General features: G+C 42.2%; 2 protein-coding genes across 6 annotated transcripts; one reads left to right on the top strand and one right to left on the bottom strand.

Annotated features, from left to right (window-relative positions):
• Positions 1-2,633: 2,633 nt before the first annotated feature.
• map3k8 (mitogen-activated protein kinase kinase kinase 8) lies at positions 2,634-12,637 on the bottom strand. 3 transcript variants are annotated; one of them, XM_057013625.1, is made up of 8 exons: positions 12,490-12,636; positions 11,651-12,022; positions 11,320-11,490; positions 8,025-8,286; positions 7,349-7,455; positions 6,542-6,694; positions 3,451-3,697; positions 2,634-3,371 (listed from the first exon to the last, which is right to left on the bottom strand). In XM_057013625.1, the coding sequence occupies exons 1-8, from the start codon at positions 12,493-12,495 to the stop codon at positions 3,244-3,246; spliced, it is 1,446 nt and encodes a 481-aa protein (XP_056869605.1). In that variant the 5' UTR covers positions 12,496-12,636; the 3' UTR covers positions 2,634-3,243. The 3 variants fall into 3 exon arrangements, with proteins under 3 accessions (XP_056869605.1, XP_056869607.1, XP_056869608.1); XM_057013627.1 differs by having other exon boundaries at positions 11,651-12,036; positions 12,490-12,591; XM_057013628.1 differs by lacking the exon at positions 11,320-11,490 and having other exon boundaries at positions 12,490-12,637.
• Positions 12,638-12,741: 104 nt separating this feature from the next.
• Positions 12,742-22,184, top strand: mtpap (mitochondrial poly(A) polymerase). 3 transcript variants are annotated; one of them, XM_057013621.1, is made up of 10 exons: positions 12,742-13,161; positions 14,963-15,120; positions 15,209-15,442; positions 15,512-15,733; positions 16,183-16,394; positions 18,616-18,842; positions 19,671-19,763; positions 19,863-19,936; positions 20,712-20,824; positions 21,484-21,530. In XM_057013621.1, exons 1-9 carry the CDS (start codon positions 13,029-13,031, stop codon positions 20,799-20,801), a joined length of 1,443 nt encoding a protein of 480 aa, XP_056869601.1. In that variant the 5' UTR covers positions 12,742-13,028; the 3' UTR covers positions 20,802-20,824; positions 21,484-21,530. The 3 variants fall into 3 exon arrangements, with proteins under 3 accessions (XP_056869601.1, XP_056869600.1, XP_056869602.1); XM_057013620.1 differs by lacking the exon at positions 20,712-20,824 and having other exon boundaries at positions 21,484-22,184; XM_057013622.1 differs by lacking the exons at positions 12,742-13,161; positions 20,712-20,824 and having other exon boundaries at positions 14,963-15,098; positions 21,484-22,184.
• Positions 22,185-26,550: the final 4,366 nt, after the last annotated feature.

Genomic DNA, 26,550 nt, shown 5'->3' with positions numbered 1-26,550 from the left:
CATTTAATCGCTGGCCAGATTGGGGAGGGGACCAGAGAATGCTACGGAGTCCAACATCGTTTTTGCGTTGTTGCACACCGACTCCAAGTTAATTTTGGTGACCTCCGACTGACAAAGCCGGGTGTCATTTGCTCCGACGTGAATAACAACTTTACCAAATTTATGTTTACTTCTCGCCAGCAGCTTTAGATTGGCTTCTATGTCGCCCGCTCTGGCCCCTGGAATGCACTTAACTATGGTCGGTGGAGTCAGCTTCACGTAGCACAAAACAGAGTCGCCAATTACCAGGGTCGGTTTCTCAGCGGGTGTGTCGCCGAGTGGGGAAAAACGATTAGCCACGGGAAGTGGGTGGTGGTGCACCGTGGGCCTTTGGTTTGGGCTACGCTTCCTGCGAACCGTCACCCAGCCGCCCTGGCTAGCCGGCTGCTGCCGGGAACCGCTAGCTGTAGCTACGCTAGGCAGCTCCGCAACAGCTAGCTTCTCCTGGCTACCTGACGCAACTCCAAGCTGCGGAACCGCATCTCAAGCGCACTAAGTCTCGCCTCCATAGTGGTTAATAAACTATACTTTCTGCACCTATTCCCTTCACTAAAGGAGGTAGAGGAGTAACTAAACATTTCAGACGCTGAACAGACAGACACCGGGTGAAACAGACGGTGAGGCCATGCTAATGCTAATAATCGGCAGAGCCCTACATTTGTTTAATATGGGTTATTTCTCACTGTTATTATCAGGTGACTAGAATCTCCCAAGAATTCAATTTTAAGTAAAGTGAAGTAAGTAAAGTAAATCCAACACACACAAGTGAATCCAAATCAATCTCAATCTTTATTTATATAGCGTCTTTTACAATCAAAATTGTTTCAAGGCGCTTTCCAGAATCCCAGGTCCTGACCCCAGACAAGCAACAGTGGCAAGGAAAAACTCCCCTTTAACAGGAAGAAACCTTAAACAGGACCAGGCTCATGTAGGGGGACCCTCCTGCTGATGGCCGGCTGGGTAAAGAGAGAGGAGAGGAGAGGAGAGGAGAGGAGAGAGAGGAGAGGAGAGGAGAGGAGAGGAGAGGAGAGGAGAGGAGAGGGAGATCCAACACACCGTGCACAGTGCAACCAACGAACGATTGAGAAGACAGGAAGTGATGCAATACGTTACCGGAATCCACCAGCAGGTGATGGTGTTTGTTTTCTGTACAGGGTGAAACGCTCATAAAGCTTTCTGATTACACCCTGTGAAAGTTACTAAACAGCGGAGCCCCTGGTTACACCCCCACTCTGTCTTTTTGAAGAAGAGTCAGGGGCTCAAAAAGTGGGTTTCTCTTATGCAGATGTGTGAAACTGATAACAATCAGTAACTACAAAAAGAAACAAAGCGCTGTGGCACTTTAATCTACCTGCTCACTGTTTTTTTTTCTCCATCACTTATTTTTTATTTCCTGTTGTCATTCCTTTGAAAGTAATATTATCTGTAGTTCACTTTGACTACCTCAAATTGGTACAGACAAATAAGAACCATGTAATTCTTATTACATTGTGGACATATCCTAGCTACTAAAATTTTTGTTGACTTCTAACTTTTTTTACCTTTACAGAAGCAGACAAAGGAACGATACAGTGTTAAGGCATAAGCACAAAATATTGGCTAAAATGAGTTGTCCTACAAATATGTTAAAGTAATTGCACCAAAGTAAATATGGATTCATACATTTCTTTGGTTTCTTCATTCCAAACTGCAGTCTGCTGGGTCATCACAGACGTTAAAATTATATTTGCCATATGTTAGAGTCATTTGGCCTTGTTTGGCTACACCTGCAGGGATAACATCTTCCCACTGTTGTCGGAACAGCAGTGACATCTGTTCCTGAATATATTCCTGATCAGATGACGTCATGTCCTTGTTTGCAATCGCCAATGAAAGACCACAAAAAGGTGACACCATGTGACGTCAACACCCACATCAGCTGACCGGTTCTACTTTATGTCTCTCTGCAGAGCCTGAAGACTGAAAATGAATGGCTGCATTTACGACTAAAGAGAGGAAGCAGGGGAATCAATTAAATCCTAATGTTTAATAAACACTGCTCGAAATAGAAAGGACTCAGTCCAATGATGGGCATTTATAGAGCAAAGATGCAGCCTCAGGATTAACTTTTTTGTGTAGATTTGTGTATAAAGGTCATATCATGCAAGCTTCAGTCGCCCCATGATGTAATATATAGTAGCATGTTGGAGCAGAGGGGAGATGAGTTCCCAGCATGCGTTGGAACAATGTGTTTTCATAAGTTTATTCTGTTAAAAGATCACAGCAAGCCTTGATATAAAGTGGTGCTGTTCCATACGCTATACGTTCTGTGTTTTACAGTTCCTGTGTGGAGACTGTACATCTTCAGTATACCTGCATGTTTAGTTGTTGACATCCCTTCATTTTGTGTGTGTTCTGGTGTTAATATCTGGCATTCCTCCAGTAGTTGAGCAGTGTGAGGAACAGGAGTGGTTAGGAATTCAGAATCAGTCTATGTCTGATTTACTACTGCAAAAGAACCTAAGATTGCCATAATATTCTGTTGAATTCACCCTTGATTACAAAATCCCCTTGTGTTCAAATGCTAAAATCCAGCAGAGGAAAGAGACAGAAAATGATTTGAATATTACTGTTTTTATTGCATAATGACCAGCACATTTTCAAATTTGGTGGAAATTCTAAAGAAACTGAAACAAGATATTTTTAAGTAAAAAAGCCCTGCCCTTAAGTTTTAACAAAACATAAAGCAATTAGAACAGGCCTTCCAGAAGCATCCTTTGCACAGCATTATGATGCTCTTACTATTCCACAGGAATCAAACAGAAGTCCTTATAGAACTACAAATTTGCATTGAGCACACATCAGCTTAGATACCTTGAGTGATAAATACCATTTTGAAAGTATATTTGTTTGTTTCCACTAGAAAAGAAAAAAAGCCAATTATTGTTTCAGTTACCATAACAGTTACCATAAAATAACAGGTACCAGTACCCCAAAGGATGCTATGACATAAACAGAACCAGAAACTATGGTAATTAATGCCTAATACCTATTTTCCACAATGCATCTCTTCTGACCACTGGCCTGCAGTGTTGAACAGCTCCCACTTCAGCATTGAGGGAGCGCCGATGTAATTCACAATTCATCAGTGAGTCTGCAACTATCTGAACAATACACCTATTTAACTTTGTCTGATGGTTTCATCTGATACCGGTTAGGCTAGTACTAGCCATATTCTGAAGAAGGGGGGCCTGTCACTGTCAGTTTGCAGACGCCTGACAAAGCTCCCAGGTCGATGTATAGAGAACCCTTCCTCTTTATGTGGCCAGAGTTCTCAGAACACAGCGACGACTCTGCAGCAGAACACCAAGGGGAACATGTTTAAACAAGGAAATGGCTCTGATCATTAGTGAGGCCGTACGAGCTGCATACCTTGCGTGGTGTCATGGTTCTCGCTCTGTTGTCGGAGCAGAGTGAGCGTGACCTCCTCCAGCGCTGAGTCCAGGCTCCAGCAGCGAGGCTGATCCTCCCTGGGTGGGTTGATGGCCTCCTCTTTGAGTAGCTCAGATGCTGAGCTGCGTTGAGCTGGATTCCTCTCCATAGCTCGCTTCAGGAAGGAACGCATTGTGAGGCTGCAGTCCTCAGCTATGTCCTCCAGAGGGGGAGCCTGCTTGTGGATCTGTCAAGACAGGGATAATGGATCTAAATTAAACAAGGCTTTAACAAATCCAAAAATGTGTAGCCACTTAGTATCAGTCTGAGGATACTCTTGTAAACAGGGTCAGCTGAAGAAAAGGGAAGCTCAACGTTGCTTCTGTATAACACAGTTTCACGAGGAAGTGAGTAACAGTGGAGCTGATGATCATTTCAAAAAACAGAAAAAGGACTTCTTGAAAAAAGAGAGCCCCTTCCATGGAAAGTCAAATCAGAAATAATCGGAAGCAGACTCAGTAAAATCCTGGATTTAGCTTTGACAGCTATTACTGTTAGGTAATCATGACAAGGTTAGCATCTTTACATCCATACAATCTGAAACAAACCCACTCAAAAGTGTGTTACAATTTTTAAATTTAGCAGAGGTTAAATAGTAGGTTTGACCTCCCAGCACCTGGGTGTCATATGAGCTATGCTAGTAGACAAGCTGTTATCTTGTATGTGATTGTGTGAAACTGTAACAAATGTAACTATCACACTATAAGGGCATGGAGATTAATTTACTTACTTTTATTCCACCAGTATATGGTAATCACAATTATTGTCCAAATCAGAAAGAAAGAAAATATCTACCGTATTTTCTGGACTATAAGTCGCACCTTTTTAATTGTTAGTCAGGGGGTGCGACTTGTACTCCGGAGCGACCTAAATAAATACATTACCGTATTTTCACGACTATAACCCGGTGCGCCGTTTGTATGGATTACGGTAATATTGGTTAATCGCGGCTACCGTAGTCAGTAGGCGTGGCCGAAGTAACAGCAGTAAGAGCGATAAATAGGAATTCAGTCCCAAACCATTTCTGTCTGTAAAGACCCCAAAATGGCTCCTTGCAAAAGACACGCTTACGACGCAGAGTTCAAACTGAAGGCTATCAGTCATGCAGTTGAACACGGAAATAGAGCAGCGGCAAGAGAATTTAACGTGAACGAATCAATGGTGCGGAAGTGGAGGAAGCAACAAGACGACCTGGTAAAGACGACTCAACGGAGCTTCCGAGGAAACAAAGCAAGAAGTGGATTAACAAAGGAACTCCAGCCGCTAGATATTGGTGTCAACAGGGCATTCAAAGCTAGACTGCGAACTGCGTGGGAGCGCTGGATGACGGAAGGCGAACACACGTTCACCAAGACGGGGAGACAGCGCCGAGCAGCATACGCCACTATCTGCCAGTGGATCGTAAATGCCTGGGCTGATATATCAGTCTCGACCATGGTCCGAGCTTTCAGGAAGGCAGGGATTGTCACTGAAATGCCAGACAACACCAGCGACACTGACCCTGATGACGACTTTGACGAGACGGAGCCGGCCATGTTGGACGCCGTATTCGCACAACTGTTCAATTCGGACACCGAAGAAGAGGAATTCGAGGGATTCCTGGATGAGGAATGAACTGACAAAGTGAGCTTTACCTGTTTCTTTTGTGTGTTTACAACTTAACAAGTCTGGTCATACTGTGAATATGGACATTACCGTTTGAGCAACGTTGTTATATTGCTATTGTTATATTGCTATTGCTTTGCACTACTTCGAGAGTTCGAGTTACCGTATATTGTGTTTGCACTAACGTTTGATTTACCGCACCGGTACTACGTGATAAAAATGTTGCGCTAAATCGAAGATTTATTAAACTCCACTATCCACTTGTGATAAAAATGTTGCACTGCCTGTTATAACTCGCTGTTATTAAACGAACTGTGTTACGCGAAAACACTACGTCACTCGGGAAAAATAATAAAACAGCTGTTTATTCATTTTGCGAGTGAATGGAGTTGTGAGAACGCCGGTTTGTATTCTATTAATAAAGTTTGACTGACTTATCTGACTGTTTTATTGACATTCCTTTTAGCGCAGCTCGATCTAGTGAATGCCTCATGAAACCACAGGCACTACGCAGTTTCTATGCTATGCGCCTTATAACATGGTGCGCCCTGTGTATGAAAATAGTTCTAAAATATGTCGTTAACTGAAGGTGCGCCCTATAATACGGTGCGCCTTATGGTTGTGAAAATACGGTATTATGGAATTTCACATGTTATTTTCACACTGACAACCACAAGAGGGCGCTCTAGGCATGTGTACCTGAGGAACGAGTTCCTTTTGCGACGCAGAAGAAGAAGCAGTGCTTCGTCTATAGAGTTAGACTTGATTGTTTGGTAAACTTGCTCGGATGTTCTTTATGCTATAGTTATCTGAATAACTGTTAATATGTTACGTTAACAAAGCAGACACGTACTCAGTTCGTTTTGGGTCATGTAGCTGATTTTGTTACGTTAGCATACCGTAACCCTATTGCTAATCCATGCTAATTGCCTTTCAAGATTAAATGTATGTTCTTGGTCTCGGATTTTATCAAATAAATTTTCCCCCAAAATGCGACTTATAGTCCAGTGCGACTTATATATCTATTTTTCTTCTTTATTATGCATTTTTTGGCTAGTGCGACCTAAACTCCGGTGCGACGTATAGTCCAGAAAATATGGTAGTATCATCTTCTGTTTAAAAGCAAAGACTCTAATAATTTCATTTATCCTGGACAAATCATTGGAGGACTTTGCTCCTGTGCCCCGTGCAATCTTCATCATCACCATTACCACAAGGCAAGAAAGCTATGTGACGCTAAAACCATAGAGGTAACTATTCTCACAAGAACAATAAAACATTACAAGGCAAATACTAGGCTGGCATTGAGAATAACATAAACATTCTTGTCAATTTGGTCCAGACTGAGATACCTTTGGCCTAATTAGCTGTGCACGTGACCAAAAGAGTGATCTGAGTTCTGAAGAATATGACCAAAAGTAATTACAATGTAGAGGTAAGAGGGGTATGCAGTCCGTGGGTATCTCCGGACCCAAGGAGGGCTGCCAGTCTGCATGTGGATGATGGTGGAACCCAGGCTGTAGATGTCTGCCTTGGTGTTGTGCCCTCGACACAGGACCAGTTCCGGACTCATATACATCTAAAAGACAGAACAAGACCCACATTTAATGCGCAGAATTAGAGAATAAACCTACAAGTAATACTTCCTCATATTTTAGGGTTTTGGGTTAAGATTTTTTGTTACAGGAAGCAAACATTTGCAGTGTAATAGATTACTTAAAAAAAAACAAAAAACAGTCATTGTGGCCTGAGGGCACTGCAAGCAGTAGTATGAAAAGTAAAGGCCAGCAGTGGGCAAGTCTTACTGGAAATTCCAGGCTGCTTTCCTGCTGTAATGTCAGCCTAGGAAACAGTGCATTCAGTAGTTCTTTCACTCTTTACTGCTGGGACTTTCCAAAAACTGAAACCACAAGTGATCCAGGATAGAGGTCAAAATTTAACGCAGGAGACATGCGATGGGGCAAAGGTTTCATGGGAAATCTTGTCTTAACTCGATCGAAGTTGCTGGTTAGAAATGCAAGGACTACCCTGATAGCAGACAATCAATTCTTTAAATAAGAAAAGGTTCAGCAAACAAATACAAGATCTAAATGTTCCGTTCTTTAGTCCCTGGGGAAGTCTGGGCTGTGAGTCATACAAGGCCCTGCCTCTAAAACACACACTCCAGGCAAGGCACGAAGACAAATAAAAGCCACTTTTTTCTGCACCCTTTCAATTTTCTCTCTTCTCTCACCTCTGTTCCTCTTAGGTCCCTGGGAATGTATATTTCCTCTGTCATCTGCACGGACAGTCCAAAATCCACTAACACAGCCTTGTCAGACATCAAGACAATGTTGCTGGCTACAAAAAAAAACAGGAAAGGGTTGTTAGAATTCACAAATATTAGACAGGTTTCAGGGTTTTGTTGAAGTTTTTCAATTTAGTGGCTTTAGCCTCAGGAAATGAATTCCACAGTCAAAGGTAGATACGCTTTTAAACAAAAAGGCCTGTTGCACCACTGTCTGAGGTCAAGGCTGATCTTTGTCAAAAAGTGGTTTTCTTCGCTGGGGATTTTATTTAGCCTGTGAAGTCTAATAATTCCAGGAAGTCGTCAGCCTTGGGCCATCAGACCAGTTCAGTAATGCTTTTATCCCTGCAACATGCCTGTCAGCTAACCTGCCTATGTCAATGTTCCACAGTGACACACCTCCTGCACATACAACTACATTCTGACCTGATTATCTTAAGCTTTCAGGAAACATAGAATGCTCATGAAAGAGTGTGAACCACGGCCAGAACTGTGAGATATTTCCTTAGATCATAAGCAGTATTTCTCAACAGAAATTAAAACTGGCTTTTGTCAGTGACCAAGACCATTTCGGTGGGGTGGAGAAAACATATGCTATCTGGCTATCAAATAAATATATTACGTTTGATGTCGTGGTGGATGATGTTGTGCGAGTGCAGGTACTCCAGCCCCCGCAGGACTTGCTTGGTCACCCAGATGATCTCGAACTCCCTCATGGGTCCGCAGCTCTCCAGCTTCTCCAGTACTGAGCCACCCTCACCTGCTTCCATGAACAGGTGGATGCTATGGTCATACAGCAATACACCATAGAGTTCTGCGATGTTCTCGTGGTGGAACCGGGCTTGGAATTCCACATCAGCTGCTTTAAAATTTTCCATGGAAATCTGTGAGGATGATGACAGGTTGTAAATGTGAGGGACTTTGCATACAAGCTTTATATTTGAACGAGCATTACAGGGAAACCAGTTTATTTTATTGATGAATAAGATAACAACTTCTGATAATATTAGACACAAAAGTGAGTCATTTCTCGTTCAGCTTGAACCTTCAAAGCTAGCCACTTTTTATGCAAAAATACTGTAAAAAGAAACTGGCAGCAACAGATTTTAATGCTAACACATCAAAGACACCATAGATGTTTTATTCTAGCAACAACTGTCAAATAATTTTGTTGTTATAGGTCATATTGTTTGGTAGCTATAGCTGAAATAGAATCTGTTAATGTTGCTCTCATCCCTCTCTCTGGAAAGAATAATTTGGTTTTGGACTGTGTATCTCCACAACTCACTGTGTCAACACACTGATGATGACAAAAAGCAGGGGAAACCCTTCACCATTCCTCAATATTGTTCATGCGAGCAAGAGTAAACACACTTCGGGGGAAGGAGGCTTCTGATAAGAAAATAACAGGATGTGTTGTAAAACGTGTGCACCTGATACCTTGTTCAAATGATCCCTTTTTAAATTTTAAATTCACAACTTGCTAGTAAAAAAAGGAACTCTTCCTCGCCCTCCTGAGCAGTGACTCCTTCTTTCAGACTCGGATCCTCTACCAGAGGCCTGGGAGTCTGACGGTTCTGCGCAGGATCTTAGCTGTTCCTAGGACTGCGCTCTTCTGGACAGAGATCTCTGATGTGGTTCCTGGTATCTGTTGGAGCCATCTACTCAGGTTGGGTGTTACTGCCCTTAGTGTTCCAATCTCTACTGGGACCACTGTTGTCTTCATGCCCCACATTCTCTCTATCTCCTCCTTCAGCCCTTGGTACTTCTCCAGCTTCTCGTGTTCCTTCTTCCTGATGTTGCCATCACTCAGGATTGCTACATCTATCACCACCACTGTCTTCCGGTGTTTATCCACCACCACTATGTCAGGCTGGTTGGCCACCACCATCTTGTCAGTCTGGATCTGGTAGTCCCACAGGATCTTGGCCTGATTGTTCTCCAGCACTTTCGAGGGTGTCTCCCACCCGGACCCTGGGACCTCTAGTCCATACTCAGTGCAGATGTTCCTGTACACTATGAGAGCCACCTGGTTATGCCGCTCCATGTATGCCTTGCCTGCTAGCATCTTGCACCCTGCTGTGATGTGCTGGACTGTCTCAGGGGCATCTCCACTCAGTCTGCACCTGGGGTCTTGTCTGGTATGGTAGACCCTGGCCTCTATTGCTCTGGTGCTCAGGGTCTGTTTTTGTGCAGCCATGAGTAGAGCCTCTGTGCTGTCTTTCAGTCCGGCCTTTGTCAGCCACTGGTATGTTTTCTCAATATCAGCCACTTCCTCAATTTGTCGGTGGTACATTCTATGCATGGGCTTGTCCTTCCATGATAGCCCCTCAGGTTCCTCCTCCTTGGTGGGCTTTTGTTGCCTGAGTCATTCACTCAGCAGTGGGTCAGTGGGGCCATCTTCTTGACGTACTCTTGGAGGCTTGTTGTTTCCTCCTGGACAGTAGTTCGGACACGTACTAGTCCTCGGCCCCCTTACTTTCGCTTTGTGTACAGCCTCAGGACACTCGACTTAGGGTGAAACCCTCCGTGCATGGTGAGGAGCTTCCTTGTCTCGATGTCACTGGCGTGTATCTCTTCCAGTGGCCAGGGTATTATGCCAGCAGGGTATCTGATTACTGGCAGGGCGTAGGTGTTTATGGCCTGGATCTCATGCTTACCATTCAGCTGACTTTTCAGGACCTGTCTTAACCTCTGCAGGTATTTGGCTGTGGCTGACCTCCTAGCTGCCTCCTCATGGTTACCATTTGCCTGCGGGATCCCCAGGTACTTGTAGCTGTCCTGCACAACTGTGATGTTCCCTTCAGGTAGTTCAACCCCATCAGTTGCGATCACCTTTGCCCTTCTAGATATCATCTGCCCACAGATAACATGAAGAGCATGAATAGCCATATGGTGCAAATGGCCCCACGGAGTAGAAGGCTAGAGGCAAAAATCATGGCAACACGGAGAGAAGTCAGTCTCCTGGTGGTGGCCAACCAACCTGACATAGTGGTGGTGGGTAAACACCGGAAGACAGTGGTGGTGATAGATGTAGCAATCCCAAGTGATAGCAACATCAGGAAGAAGGAACACGAGAAGCTGGAGAAGTACCAAGGGCTGAAGGAGGAGATGGAAAGGCAACAGTGGTCCCAGTAGTGATTGGGACACTAGGGGCAGTAACACCCAACCTGAGTAGATGGCTCCAACAGATAACAGGAACCACATCAGAGATCTCCGTTCAGAAGAGCGCAGTCCTAGGAACAGCTAAGATCCTGCGCAGAACTGTCAGACTCCCAGTCCTCTGGTAGAGGACCCAAGTCTGAAGGAAGGAGGCACCGCCCAGGAGGGTGAGGAAGATATATATATATATATATATAGAAAAAAAAATCTCTTATATAAAATGAATGCAATAACCTGCACCACTAATTTATTTAAAAAAAACATCAAATACATTTCTAGTCCTAAAATTATATATTACACTTTTAAATGAAAATGAACACACCTGATATTAAACTGGTTTGTATGTACAATATTCCAACTTATTTGTCCCCTTCAATGCAGATCTATTTATTTTAGTTGTTCCTTTGGTGCAAATAGGTAAACTCATGATTTTTCTCATGAAATGTGTCACAGGACGAAAGACACATGCCCATTTTAAATGAGCACATATGAGATGTGAGAAGTAACAGCAAATTCCTGTTTTTGTGTTTAAACACTCAGTTTTTTCATTCTAACACTGGTGTTCAGCTACCTATTGTTGCACAAAAGCACTACCAATGTTGGTTTGACATTACTTTCATCAAAACGTATTGTTCAAAGGTGTAGATGTGTGAATAAACAGAACCTGTCAGGTGTATGGTAATAACCTTTGCCCTGAGGCGGAATTGGAATCCCCTTGGCACAGACAGGATTCCAGCCTTTGCTGTCGGACTCACCAGCTTGCAGGCCATTCTCTTCCTGCTCACTGCATCCTGAGCCAAGTGCACTTTTCCAAATGAGCCCTTTGGAATGAGACCAGACCCACGATTCTTGTATGTCAGTTTCCATGGAAATAGCAGTACATCCATGTTTATCTGGTAGCGGCCATTTTTCATGATCATGTACTTCTGCCAACACATAATCAATATTTCGGAAATAACTATAAACATCATCATTCTCTTGCATTAAAACACCAATCACACACGCACTATCACCCCTCAACTCATTCAGTTGGGCCAATCAGGTCACAGTGAACACCTTCAATAATGCTGTTTTGGGTATTCTCACCTTGTTAAGCAGCACTCCCACCTCCTCAGATGTGTGCTTCAGGGCGGCCGACTGCATATTAGACACACGGTTGACGAAGGACAAAAGGTCTGTCACAGATCCGTACTGAATACCATCAGCAGCCTTTACATATTCATTTGGCTCGCTCCCTGAACCCTCTGAATCCCCCAATTCTTCATTGTCGTCCATCTCCTCCTGGGAAAGGCCTTCCTCTTCAAATGATAGCCCTCCCTCCTCCTCCTGCTCGTCCTCCAACTGATACAGCCTCTCTGTAGCTGTTATGATGTCTTCCATGTTCATGTGAGCCAGCAGCAGTTCTACTCCGTGGCCAAACCTGTTGTTCATGATGATGCTCGGTGTGAGCTGCTCGCTCTGGAACCAATCATCTACAGGTCACTTATTTGCTGATCAGTCAGTCAAAGTACATATGCTGAGCATGAAAGAGCTGGCTTGCAGCTCTTTAAAAGTAGAAGGAGGAGCTAAAACTGTTTTTCCAAGCAAGTGAGGAAGTTCCTTTATCAAGGTGGGAAGCCCCATGGCGTGATTATTTACAGACGTAAATGGCAACACTTTTCACGACATAAGGAATCTAAAAAGATTATCGGTGACACGTTTTTTGATTCCCAAATTCTTCTAATCTTAATTGTGGCAATAGGCTTTTTTAGGCCATGCCCATGCGAATATTTTGTAAAATGCAGGCTACTTTATCTTGCACACCAAAACAAGCGCGGCCTTGACACAACCACAGTATCAAATACAGTCTCTAAAATAAATGTCCAAAACACCTAACAAGAATCCCCACTCATATCGTAAAGTACAAACGATCAAAGAAGTCTTACCATCATGTTAAAATGTAACGTTCTCCATCGAGCGAACTGACTGACTTGGTGCGCAATGAGATGTTTCCGACCGCTGCTCACAGACTGTGACGAGGGTTTCCACGCGCTGACGGTGACAAGGCGGAAGTATACACAGGAAGTGAGGTCCGGCACCGTGTGGGTCTGGGGATGCGGAGGTTGGGTGTGAGTTGGCGTCCCATATCATTTAGTATCGTTTTCCTTTTGTTTTATGGCGTCGGAATATAATTTCGTTTGATTGCGGAAAATATAGGAGAGAACTTTCGACTAAACCCTGGGTGTTCCCCGGCGCATAATCAACAGTTTTGTTTTTATAATCACCTAGGTTTACAAATAACTTATACATGGAAATTATACCATTAGGACAAATCAAGACGGACTGTAAATAGTTTTAGTGCTTATCCCCAGACAGACAATATATACAGCGTTTATATTACTTCGATAAAAGTACCGTTTGGTTTCTGTCGGCTTCCATACACTAAGCATTACGCACGCGCTCTTTGCTTCCCTTGTGGGCAGTAATGGCGACCTCCTGTGCGTTTACTAAGTTCCATATGAGGGGCACCCTGCTGAAGAACCCTCAGAAAGTCGACAGGTTTCTCTGTAGAACTGTACGAACCGTAGCATCAGCAAAAAGTGAAGTATTTCATGCGGGTGAGCTTTTGTATATTTTTCTTTTAGTTGAATTATTGCATGTATAACTATCCATAGAGTACATGTCCCGCTTTTAGTGTGGCCTTGCATCTCGAATCAAAATGAATTCGGCATTTAATCGCACCTTTTCAGCTAATCTTCATAGTGATCAAAAGCTGTGGTGTTGGACCACAGAGTAGGCGAGTCATTTCCTACAGTGCTACCTAAAGTTAACTCAACCATTTTATGGTCATTTCTGTGGATATTATCATTCAAGTGCACTCATTAACGTTTATTTTATTGATAAATTTCAAACCATTATTATAACATTATTGAAAAGCTCTTGAAAACAGCTCTTTCGCTTCCTAGCCAGTGGCAATTCCAGAAATATTTCATAGGGGTCAGATGGGAACACTTAAATCTTTGGCACACCAAAAGTAAAAGCCATAATTTCAGGATATCATTATGCTGTTCTAATGCATAGGCTAATAACAATACAGTTAACATTTTGAGTTCCACAACAATTCTGTTTTATTGTGTAGTGAATATATAAGGTATAAGGTGTACATTTATTGTAACTACTGGGGAAAAGCAGGTCCTGGCACATACAAATAAAAACAAGAACAGAAACAGTCATAGTTGCTTTATGTAACAGGAATTCCCCAGCAGGAATCAATAGGCTGATTCTGATTACCAGGCTATACAATATTCTTCATACTCTGCCCATGCTAACATTGCATTAGTATGTGCTCCAGATTTGGTATGGCCTAAAAGCTCCTCATCTTTGAAGGCTGCCTTTTTTCAAATTTTTGAACCCCTCTTTAGGTGTAAATACTGTTTCACCTGAGGAGAGGAAACTGAAGTGCCAGTAGGTGTAACAGTAGGCAGAGTCTTTACTCTGAGAGGATTCCAGCCATTTATGTGTGTTTTACCAGTCTTTTGAGAAGGAACATGTTCTGACCCTTGATAGGTTTGAGGGAAGATTTTTAGCTGTGGCTGCTTGGTGTTCTCTGCTCTTGACTGGGGGATATCTATGATAAACCAGAGGCAAAATCACTTATTCTGACATTAAAATAGTAATAGCGGTAATAATAATATTTTGCCCCGCTCCATAGTAATCAATTATAGCTCTAATAATAGCCTGTAAAGTTTCTATTTAAACAAATGAAACTCAACTACCAATAAACATAAATCAAAACGCTTTAAATGATTATGTAATGATTTGAAATTTAATGGAAATACACTCAACAAAACATACATTTATTCAGATGACATTCCTATCTAGCCATCAATTTCATTATTAAGGCCAGTCATAATTTCACCTGATGGTCCAGGGGTAGGTCGAACAGCTGCTTTTGTTGAATCCTGCCCGGCTTCTGGCTCTTTTATTGATGCTGGCTGTGTATCCTGCTCTGTCTTTTCCTCTACTCCTTCCTCCTCCCCCTCCTCACTAAGCCTCTGTTGCTCCTCTGTCGTCTTTTTCCCTCTTCTAATATTCTTGATTAAGAAGAGATGTCTTTGGACTTTCTCTTGTCTAAAAATGACTGACATATACAAGCAGCAGCTAATGTTAGCTACATAACTCAGTTATCAAGTCAAAAACTCATCAAAAAGCTGCTATAACAGCACAATTTAGCACTTACAAAAGCACATGTTATGACACATACTTGCCCCTCTTATTTTACTAAAGAATATTTTGACTTATTTACTTACTGGTAGTCTTCTCTCCTTTTGAGATCATTTACCTGTGAAGATACAAGTGGCAGCCACGCGCACAAGCTGAGCCATTGCCATAAATTAACCAATTATTGCTCCTCAACAGGTGGTCACAGATCATTAAGTGCTCTCCAGGAAGAGAGATTTCAACAGGCTGAAAGGTCTGTTCTCATTGGCTACCATTCCAGAATCAATGAACAGACGTTCCTCAAGAATTTATCAAGACATGGTGACATCAAAAAGTACTTTTTCTATGAAAGCTATGTATGTAACCCACAGAATATCTCTGATAGAGGGATTTGTCATATTGGAAGCAGTAAGCTAATGGTGTGGGTGTGTTTATGCCATGCAGGGAGTATATGCTTTGGTGGAATTCACTAACAGGGAAAGTGTTGCATCCTTACTCGATGAGGCAGTCATCCCAACTTGCAACCATGAAGCCACGGTGCCATTTAAATCCAGGCTGCTCTCAGTGAAGAATCTTGACTCTGCTGACCACCTTAACTTGCAGTTAAACCAACAGTTCCAACCACAAACCAGCATGCCCATTAACCAGCTTATAAAAAGACTGGCAAAAGAGAAAACGGTAAGTGAACCATTAGTGGCGTTTGAAATATTCTGCAGGCAATTTTGACCCACCTCTTTTTTCCATCAGGTGGAGCAGCAGCTCATCTCTCTTACAGAAGCATATCAGCTAACAGAGGAGAACAGCCGACTGCGTTTCCTAGTCTGCTCGCTAATCAGGGACCTTGCTTCAACATATTTCCCAGAATGCACCATTAAGCCATTTGGTTCTTCGGTAAATGGCTTTGGAAAGCTGGGTTGTGACCTGGATATGATCCTGGACATAGATGGCACCAGTATCAGTAAAGTAAAGGTAGAAGAATGAAAGTTTGGTATCAGAGGAACTAACACATTATTTGTATTTGAGTAAATCAACTGAAATATTTGCAACAACCAGCAACTTCTAATATTCTCTATTTATTTATCATATTATTACACATGATATGGGAGCATTTGTAATTGGTGGGCAAACGGTGATCATTAGGGGGCATTTAAAGTAGCACCTAGTACTTAAAGGTCAGCACAAGATCTAGAACATTCAGTGTACACAATAATTGAGGTCAATACAAATGCACCACTCAATATTTTTAATTCACCTTGTGGCATTAAAAATGAAAATAATCCTTCAAATCCATGAGTTTATTTCATCCCATCGAATAACAGTTTTTCTTTAAATGCAGAAACAATGGAATGTTCTTGATTCATTTCTGTGTTTGGCAATATAAGTTAAAAAGGGATCATCTGCCCTCTTTGCATTTGCAGCCAAAGTCTGGTTTGTCTATGGAGTTCCAGCTGAAGCGGGTCTCATCCGAGCGGGTCGTCACTCAGAGTATGCTGTCAGTCATAGGAGAGAGTCTGGACCGGTTTGCGCCTGGATGTGTTGGCATCCAGAAGATTCTAAATGCCAGATGTCCCCTGCTGCGCTTTGCCCACCAGCCCTCGGGCTTCCAGTGTGACCTCACAGCCAACAACAGGTACATGTAACATCTGGCCCCCTTGTCAAAACCGTGGCTTTTTCTGTTGGAACTCTGAAATAGATGCTGTTGAAATATGGATATTCAAATGTCACAGCGTTGCTCAAAGGCTGTTTCCTAATAGAAACTGATTTAGGCTGTAAACTTCATCTTATCTTCCTGTAAAACCAGAAAGCAAATCAGTTCAGAGAAACTGAGCAGTATGTCTGAGTTTCAGTTCTTCCTTTTCGAATCATAAAATTTTTCACACCTGCTGTTTTTCACACATAATACACTTTCTGAGCAAATTGTAAACCTCTCTGTGGTTAAGAAGGAGTGGAATTTCTCGCCCTCAGCTGAGTCTTAGAGACATGACTGCTGCCCTCTGGTGCTGTAACTGCACTTTTATCTTTCATTTAACTCTACAGGGAGTGCAGAATTACTAGGCAAATGAGTATTTTGACCACATCATCCTCTTTATGCACATTGTCTTACTCCAAGCTGTATAGGCTCGAAAGCCCACTACCAATTAAGCATATCAGGTGATGTGCATCTCTGTAATGAAAAGGGGTGTGGTCTAATGACATCAACACCCTATATCGGGTGTGCATAATTATTAGGCAACTTCCTTTCGTTTGGCAAAATGGGTCAGAAGAGGGACTTGACAGCCTCCGAAAAGTCAAAAATAGTGAGATATCTTGCAGAGGGATGCAGCACTCTTAAAATTGCCAAGCTTCTGAAGCGTGATCATCGAACAATCAAGTGTTTCATTAAAAATAGTCAGCAGGGTCGCAAGAAGCGTGTGGAAAAACCAAGGTGCAAAATAACTGCCCATGAACTGAGAAAAGTCAAGCGTGCAGCTGCCAAGATGCCACTTGCCACCAGTTTTGCCATATTTCAGAGCTGCAACATCACTGGAGTGCCCAAAAGCACAAGGTGTGCAATACTCAGAGACATGGCCAAGGTAAGAAAGGCTGAAAAACGACCACCACTGAACAAGACGCAAGCTGAAATGTCAAGACTGGGCCAAGAAATATCTCAAGACTGATTTTTTTTTTAAGGTTTTATGGACTGATGAAATGAGAGTGAGTCTCGATGGGCCCGTAGCTGGATTGGTAAAGGGCAGAGAGCTCCAGTCCGACTCAGCAAGGTGGAGGTGGGGTACTGGTATGGGCTGGTATCATCAAAGATGAGCTTGTGGGGCCTTTTCGGGTTGAGGATGGAGTCAAGCTCAACTCCCAGTCATACTGCCAGTTTCTGGAAGAGACTTTCTTCAAGCAGTGGCACAGGAAGAAGTCTGCATCCTTCAAGAAAAACATGATTTTCATGCAGGACAATGCTCCATCACACACATCCAAGTACTCCACAGCCTGGCTGGCAAGAAATGGCCTAAAAGAAGAAAAACTAATGACATGGCCTCCTTGTTCACCTGATCTGAACCCCATAGAGAACCTGTGGTCCCTCATCAAATGTGAGATTTACAAGGAGAGAAAACAGCACACCTCTCTAAACAGTGTCTGGGAGGCTGTGGTTGCTGCTGCAGGCAATGTTGATCATGAACAGATCAAAACACTGACAGAATCCATGGATGGCAGGCTTTTGAGTGTCCTTGTAACGAAAGGTGGCTATATTGGTCACCGATTTGTTTTTGAATGTCAGAAATGTATAATTGTGAATGTTGAGCTGTTATACTGGTTTCCCTGGTGAAAATAAATAATTGAAATGGGTATATATTTTAAGTTGCCTAAAAATTATGCACAAAGTAATAGTCACCTGCACACAGATATCCTCCTAAAATAGCTAAAACTAAAAAAGCCCCACTCCCATTCCCAAAAATATTCAGCTTTGATATTAATGAGTCTTTTGGGTTCATTAAGAACATGGTTGTTGTTCAATAATAAAATTAATCCTCAAAAATACAATTTGCCTAAAAATTCTGCACTCCCTGTATACTCAAAGTGCCAGGTTGTATCTATGTATCGCTAATGGTTTATAGACACAAGAGCAAAGCTACAGGTAACTTTAAATTTTAATGCTTATTCTAATGTTGGAAATTCTTTAAATCAGTTCAGTTCCAATAGTTTTATTATACTTACTTATCATTAAGTAGTTTATAAATCCCAGCTGTAGATCCTTGGGTTGTTTTATTAATAATGATTCACCGAAAGTGAAGATAGAAAAAACAGAAAAAAAATATTTGTGACACTTAAACATTAGCAACAGTTCCGCTTGATGCCCACAGGGTGGCAGTGAAGAGCACAGAACTGCTGTACCTGTATGGAGAACTGGACCCGCGTGTGCGTTTCCTGGTGTTCACAGTGCGCTGCTGGGCCCGAGTTCACAACATCACCAGTAACATCCCTGGAGCCTGGATCACCAACTTTTCCCTCACTGTAATGGTGCTGTTCTTCCTGCAGAAGAGGAACCCACCCATTATTCCCACCCTGGACCATCTAAAAAAGCTTGCAGGTAATACTTTTACTTCTTCCTGCCAAATAGGTACTTTTTATTTCTCTCCCATCAGAAAAATCACCCTCCTTTTTCAGTATGATGCATAAACTGATATGGTATCTGTGAACATGAAGGAGATTATCAATTGAGTGAAAAATAAAACAAATTTATCTCCAACATTACAAATGATTAATACGCATGTCCGTGGATACATTATTGTATAATGTCATGGAACACGACAGAAGACCAATAAGAGGCGGCTGCAGAATTTGAATCTAAAACTATTGCAACAATTTCAAAATATATTTAAGGCCTGGAAATTGAGGTATTCTGATTGAAATGTTTGTAATTCTTAAATAATGATCTGCATGTTTTTAAGCAAACACTCCTCTTGTGTTTTCCCAATTTATGCTCTATGACAGTTGAACTCGGATCTGAACTTTATGTTTCTCTTAGCAGAATTTGTCAAACTAATTGTTTTCTATGGTGATATTTGACTCCTTTTTCTCTTCTTCCTCTCTGTTAGCGTAGATGCCATAACACAGTAGTACCAGTGCTCACAGGACAATAAATGATCCATCAGTGTAGGAAGGTTGATGACTTCACCTCTTTATGGGGCCTTTTCTGCCTTACACACATGCACACACACACACACTGCCTCCTTCACCACTTCACAGTGGTGAAGGAGGCAGAAATAAGGACATTGCTGCAGAATTTCACCAGCCAAGCAAGGACCTGATCTATGCTAGGTTTTATTGAACATTCGCACACATACACATTGCTGTCATCTGTCTTTGTCTTGTTTACAGTGCTCACAGGGCTGTTCTTCTCTTCTCACTTACCTAGGCCCTGCAGACAGGAGCGTAGTCGAGGGAAACGACTGCACATTTGTCAGGGACTTCAGCAAAGTTCTGCTGCAGAAAAACTCCAACACGCTTGGTCAGACCAGAAACCATGAAATGGCCTTTGTGTTTATTATAATGTAGAATCGTGTTGCAACCCACTAATAACTGTCTGATGTGATTTCTGTCTTTTCAGAGGATTTGTTACGAGAGTTCTTCGACTTCTATGCCACCTTTCCTTTTAGTAATATGTCCATCAATATCAGAACAGTAAGTGTGACTCATTCCCAGGCATTTGAACCAGTACAGTAACTTCTTGGAATGAAGATGCATCCTGGTGTGAAAAAGAAATCAGGACCTTCAGCTCAGAGTACAGTTGACACATCATGTCTCAAACTCAAAATTTGAAACCAGCTTCCAAATGTTTCACAGATGTTATTGAGTTAAGAGTCAGTCTGTCAAGACAAAATACAGAACCTGATGATACCTGTTAGAAATGGTATTAAAAAAACAGTGACTATGACAGAATCTTTATTTGAGAGAACATATTTCATTAGCTTCTACATGCTATGATGTTATTGGACTTATAGAAGTTGCAGACACCTTTCATAAAAGTACATATTGAAATCCTATGATTATTCCAGATACTTTATACTGAATAAAAAGTTGCATTTTCCTAGTTAAAAAACAAATCTTTCCTGGCCAAATAGTGATGCTATTTGCATAGTAATGAAGGATTGAGATGCCTCAATCAAAACAATCCTCCAGTCAACCTGCATAGGTAAAACAAATGCAGTCTAAAAAGACTATTACGGTATATCTTCCATTCACAATGTTTTATATCCTTTCAGCCTCTGAACTGAACAAAAAATCCTGCTGCCAATAAAAAGATGGTGTGTAAATGGTGTCTGCAGCACTGTAACATCTGTCCTTGTCAGATGAAATTGATGTCCAGCTTGCACAGCCCAATGTCCTCCAGTAAATATCCTATTAGAAGCTTCATTGGGCTGAGAGTAAACAAATTCTTATTTCATACATCTTTCAGTGGAGAAGAAAAAGGAGTCGGACATTTTTGTCCGCTGTGTTGTCTGTACGATGGACTCAGTTGGATTGGCTGACTGAAACCCACCTCTGAGCTTTTATGACATTAATCATTAGGTCAGTGTTTCAGTGTTCCTCGACTGTTCCCCTGACTTTTAATGCAATGAAGCCTATTAAAAGGTAGACACTGCAGCCTGCTATATGAGACTGGTATCAGTTGGACACAGCGGCAGAGGTGTGCAGACAGACTGACTGTGGCCGTGACCCATAGCTACAGGCTTTCACCAGAGGAGCAACAATCATAAATCACCTTTATTGTGCTGCAACTCTGCAGTTCTCTTCGCTCTGAATGATAGCTTTATTTTTGCCATCTTCATCTCCATACCCTTCACTGCACCTCATGCACTGTACAGCAGGAGGCTCTTGACCTTTTTTTGACCTGGCATATAGATAGTTTGTGGGATGGCCTTGGCTATAAACAGTCATATCAATCATATATGCAACCGTTGCTAACACATTTGGTATGCTCAAAGGCTTTTCCCATTAATCATTGCTTTTTTGTTCCCATTTCATTCTCATTTCGCACAAGTTAAACAGTCTTTGAGAACCATACCCGTGCCTCCACCCTCCAGTGTAGAGCTCTTCAGTCGGATCCAAGTGTCTCTGATTGAGAAAATCTCCCATCAATGTGATAGATGGCATAATATACGCCATACTTGCAGAGCCTCACTATTTCTTTAGGCTTAGTTTCTCTCCTTTGTGTCCCCCTCCTCCAGGGCAAAGAGCAGCACAAACCAGAAGTGGCTCCATTGCACATCCAGAATCCATTTGAATCCTCTCTGAACATCAGCAAGAATGTCAACAACTCACAGTTAGACCGCTTCATTGCTTTATGCCAGGAGACATCGTGGCTGCTGCAGCAAAGTGAAACCATGATTCCCAGAGCTGGTGACCAAGGCGACAATCCAACCCCATGGGGGCTGGCTAGCCTCCTGCTGCCTTCACAAGTAGTAGCGGTGAAAAGTCGCAGGAAACGACGGGAGCCAGCCAGCGAGAGGATCAAGAGTTTACTGGAATCTTTAAAGAATACCAAGTCAACAAAAAATTAAGGAGGCTTTTATATCTGCGGCTGTGTCTCTTCCTGCATCTTTTTTTAGGATGTATACCTTTTGCTGATTTTCTTTAGGCTGTCCAGTGAGGAGCAATGTGCACTGAGCTGTAGTTCCTATTATGGACACATGAACTGGAGAGCTCAGCCTGGATGCATTTATTTATTTGGAACTTTTTCCCCAATGATTTTTTAAATAGTTTTTTCTTAAATAACCAAAGTTATCCATCTGCATCTCCATCTGTTTTTTGTAGTGTTGATATCAATATCAACAAAAGTGTCATGCAGAGTTTTATCACAAATGCTGTGTTAAGATCACTTCTCCAAAACAGAACTGGGGAAAGATTAAAATAACACAAAGGGTGTCAAGAGTGTTCGGGTTGTTTTTTAAAATTTGTATGTCAAAGCAAAAAACAGCTACGTGTTATCCTAATTAGTTGTTCACTGATTAAAATAACATAATTTTTCATTGAAATTAAATAAATGTATCTATATAGCTGGTTCACTTAATGAAAAACACACTAACCAGTCTGGAAAAGGTTACATTTTTAGGTTACAAGATAATGGGGGATTCTTGCTCAAAACAGAATCTCTCATATTAACATACACCAGGTAGAATTTTTTTTCAACAAGTATATGCAAGTATGATGAATGTATTAAAAACAAGTAGGTATGTTAGGTCGCATGTTGCCTGAGTGCATCTACAGATTCAATATGACAGCCTGCTTGAGTTTGCAGACAGGAGAATCAGGCCCATGGGAAGCTGTTAGAGGTGGAAGTGTGGAGCCCACAGCTGTTTTTCCATTCATTGCCGTGGGAGGTCAGGAGGTGAGACGATAAGCTTTTAACTACTCCCCCCACCCCTCCTTGCCACCGAGGCACCACACTGATGGGAGGAAAGCCTCACACCACCTCACCTCACCCTGTTTTTGAACTTCACTTACTCTCCTTGCCTCTTCGCTTCCAGCCTTATGCGTTGCTTTCAAGTTGAGCGTGCCCCCCGAACCTTCCCCCACCCCTCTATCGCCGCCATCGCTTTCCTGTCAGAGTGCCAGCGTTATTTGAGGATTGTTTATTTACAACATTGGAGTTTTGAAGCATGCAAGTCATGGAAAAATCAGCACCTTGAGAGAGTTAGATGAAATATGTTTGGTGGTATTTGCAGGGTTTATCAATATTTAGGTGAAAGATTCAAGGAACCTGATTGATAGTTTGGGAAGTTCTGGACAATGTCACTATACCTCAGCTTGAAAATTACAATGTCAGAATAGTTTCACTCAATCTCTCTCCCTGAACAAAAATAAAATCTCCAAAGGAATCAGGATAGTGTTTGTTTAACCAGTTCCACTTTGACCGTCCAGGGCATTTAAAAGCTACCCACTGAAAACACTGATTTATTTGGAAAACTAATGAAAGCCCCACGATTGATTTTCCCTATAAATTAAGTGAGACTCTGGTCAGAGTTTATGCTGCTGCCTTTTCCTGGCTCCTAATGGGCCTTTGGAGGGAAGAATGCAAAACCCGAGTTTGGGGAATTTGAGAAAATACATTGCAAAAGTAAAAAGGAAAAAAAAAATACATAATGAAAAAGATCTTTCTGTGAATTCCAGGTTCATTTCCTCCATAAATGGTCAGGAGAAGTCTTGTTAGGGGATTGAAAAGAGGTTTTAGCTCCTGAAAAACGTGATGTGGAAGTCACATCAATTGGAGCACTTTCAGAATTAACCTTTTTCAAGCAGTCTTAACATTACGTAACCCCTTGCACTTACCTTCTTTAACTACAAAGATGTGAAAGCAGTGTGAAGTAACATAATCTTAAAATACTTCCCCCTGCAGTTCCACCTATGTCCCGACAACATTGTGAAAAGCCATTACAGTGTTTTCTATGGTTAAGGAACAGACATCAACAGGGCCTTACATCCCTTCTGTTTTCCTCTCTTTGACACTACAGCAGCCCTTCAGAGCTGCGTTGAGAAAGAACATGGGAGGCTGGAATGCGTGTCACCATGCAAGGGTACTGATATTATCTCATTGTGTGTCCATGGCTGGAAAATGTCAAACTTTGGCTGCGAGCACTTCAAGTCTCTGACTTGATATATGGTGAAAACACGAGGTCAACGGTTTACAACTGCTCTGTTGATGAAAGCTGTGTGTACATGGGAATGGCTGGGACTCATTGTTCCCCCCAGCAGCATTGTTTCTATGGAGACTACGTGACTGTATGTTCAATTAGTCTGCCACAGACTTGCCAGCAACCAAATCATCAGCGTGTCGGCCATCGTGGAAGGCTGCACATTTTTCTGACAGTAATAATACATCTTCCATAATGGCGCACAGACAGCCATTGATGCTAATTTGGTGTTTTTGGGGGGGGGGGGGGTAACAGGTTAATGAGCATAGGATGCCACATATACCGTACATGAGAGTACATGTTGGTGATAATTAGCTAACTAAATACATAATGCATCCGATCAATAATAAAATGGCATCCTAAATATTCTGGCTGACTGTTCTTACAGAATTGAGGTATTTTACATTAACTTTGTGAGACATTGTATAAATAATTTGCATGGGAGTTGCGGGAGAGCTATTTATAGCTCACTCTGTAGGATGAGACTATTCCAGGAAGAGTTGGATTGGAGTGAAGGCACAGGGTGCGGTGTTGGAGATAATGATATTGGCCTCTGCTGATCACCAACATCCTTGCTTCTTCTCATCCTCATGAGCCAGATTTTACCTCCCTTAGCTTAATCTACAGTCTGCACCACAGCCAGAGAGGCCTTATCAGCTATGAGAGCCTGCATGTCAGCTCGTCCTCGATTCTCTTCTCATTCACCCTACGAGGCTAGTTCACATTCACACAGCAACAGTGTTTCAGTTAGTCCACTCAGCAAAAAGTTTGATGGCTTCAGCAGCAGAAACATCAGCTCTAATTATTGCACATGACGCTGCAGTAATGTTAGCAATAGTTCCTCAAGATGATCCCGTTGCTGCTCTTGATATATATGAGATTTTTCATGATTAAAAAATGTTTTTCTCTTTTCACTGACCAGCTTGATCTGTTGTCGATGAGGCATAAATGTGGCTGATTGGCCAGAGCATGATTTTGAATCCTAGAAATCCTAGAAAAAAAATCCCCTCTTTATTCCTATCAGGTATTATGTCTGCTGGAATAACCTCACCCCCATAACCTTTATTACTAATAGCAGGGTTTTGAAGAAGGTGCTTGAATTAGTTAATCTTGATTGTGATGTGCCTATGCATGCATTGAGGATAAAAATTTGCATTTCATTTCACTTCATTTTGTTGAGTCATCATGTCATCAAAGATGTGTATGAGGATTAAGAGGATTAAAGGTATCTGCAAATGTATTATGTCTATGAGTGTCCTCATAAAGATAAATGTACAATAATGTGTAGATGTGGACAACAAAACTGAAGTCTGTAAGTAGAAAATGATAATTGTTATCTTGCATAACTTTATATTTAATTTGACCCTCCTCCTGGGGTTGACAGGAAAGGTATGAGGAATTTTAAGGAAATTTACTTCACTGAATTAGTTTCATGATAAAATAAGTGCTTATTGTGTGTTCATTATATTTAGAGTTAGGCTTCTAACAAAAAGATACCTGAACAGATGACAGACAACTGCATTATTGTAAATCTTATTTAAATCAAAATCAAATCAATCTTTATTTATATAGCGTCTTATACAATCAAAATTGTTTCAAGGCGCTTTCCAGAATCCCAGGGCCTGACCCCAGACAAGCAACAGTGGCAAGGAAAAACTCCCCTTTAACAGGAAGAAACCTTGAGCAGGACCAGGCTCATGTAGGGGGACCCTCCTGCTGATGGCCGGCTGGGTAAAGAGAGAGGAGAAGGGGGAGGACAGGTAGAAGATAGGATAGGTAGGAGAGGAGAGGAGAGGGGAGGGGTAGAGGAGAGGAGAAGTAGAGTGAAGGGGAGGTAGAGGAGAGGAGAGGAGAAGGAGGAGGAGGGGGAGAGGCACAGAGCACAGAAACACACACAAAAAATATGATATACAATCACTTCAGCGGGGCCGGAGGTCATTATGCAGCTCCGAGGGCGGTGATACCTGTAAATAAATAGAGGGGGGGGGAGAAGCAGAAAAACTACACAAGAACTAGTCTGCTTGATGAGGAGAGGAAAGGAGAGGAGAGGAGAGGAAACCATGACCCAGTGGAGTGACAGAGGCCTGTCAGGTGATCATGTTTCCGGACCCCGGCAGCCTTGGCCTATAACAGCATAACTAAGCTGTGACTAAACGATTAGACGACCCCCTAAGTATGATAATTTGTCTGTCTATGATAGTAACTGGAACTACTGAATTAGTAACAATAAGCTTTTTCAAAGAGGTAGGTTTTGAGTCTGATCTTAAAAGTAGCGATGGAGTCAGCCTCCCGTACCTGGACAGGGAGCTGGTTCCACAGCAGGGGGCCTGGTAGCTAAATGCTCGGCCCCCCATTTTACTCCTAGAAACTCTGGGAACCACAAGTAGACCAGCATTCTGAGAGCGGAGCGGTCTATTGGGCTGATAAGGTATCACTAGCTCCTCCAGGTAGGATGGAGCTAGGCCTCTCTTTTGTAGGTCAAAAGAAGGGTTTTAAAAATTATTCTAAATTTAACGGGCAGCCAATGAAGCATACAGGAGTTATGTGATCTCTTTTGTCAATACCTGTCAGAACTCTGGCTGCAGCATTTTGGATCAACTGGAG

The sequence above is a fragment of the Takifugu flavidus genome, chromosome 17 (genome assembly GCF_003711565.1).
Source record: "Takifugu flavidus isolate HTHZ2018 chromosome 17, ASM371156v2, whole genome shotgun sequence".
In the NCBI taxonomy this organism is placed as follows: Eukaryota; Metazoa; Chordata; class Actinopteri; order Tetraodontiformes; family Tetraodontidae; genus Takifugu; species Takifugu flavidus.
The sequence above is the reverse complement of the archived record's forward strand: the minus strand, read 5'-3'. Positions and strand labels throughout refer to the sequence as shown.

Excerpts from the sequence above, each read along its gene's own strand:
- map3k8 (XM_057013625.1), bottom strand. Across the intron at positions 6,695-7,348 it reads GGGACCTAAGAGGAACAGAG|ATGTATATGAGTCCGGAACT; the intron begins GTGAGAGAAGAG and ends TCTGTCTTTTAG. Across the intron at positions 3,372-3,450 it reads GAACCATGACACCACGCAAG|AGTCGTCGCTGTGTTCTGAG; the intron begins GTATGCAGCTCG and ends GTTCTGCTGCAG.
- mtpap (XM_057013620.1), top strand. The coding sequence starts at position 13,029 with ATGGCGACCTCCTGTGCGTTTACTAAGTTCCATATGAGGGGCACCCTG. Across the intron at positions 15,121-15,208 it reads ACTTTTTCTATGAAAGCTAT|GGAGTATATGCTTTGGTGGA; the intron begins GTATGTAACCCA and ends TATGCCATGCAG. Across the intron at positions 15,734-16,182 it reads CCAGTATCAGTAAAGTAAAG|CCAAAGTCTGGTTTGTCTAT; the intron begins GTAGAAGAATGA and ends TTGCATTTGCAG.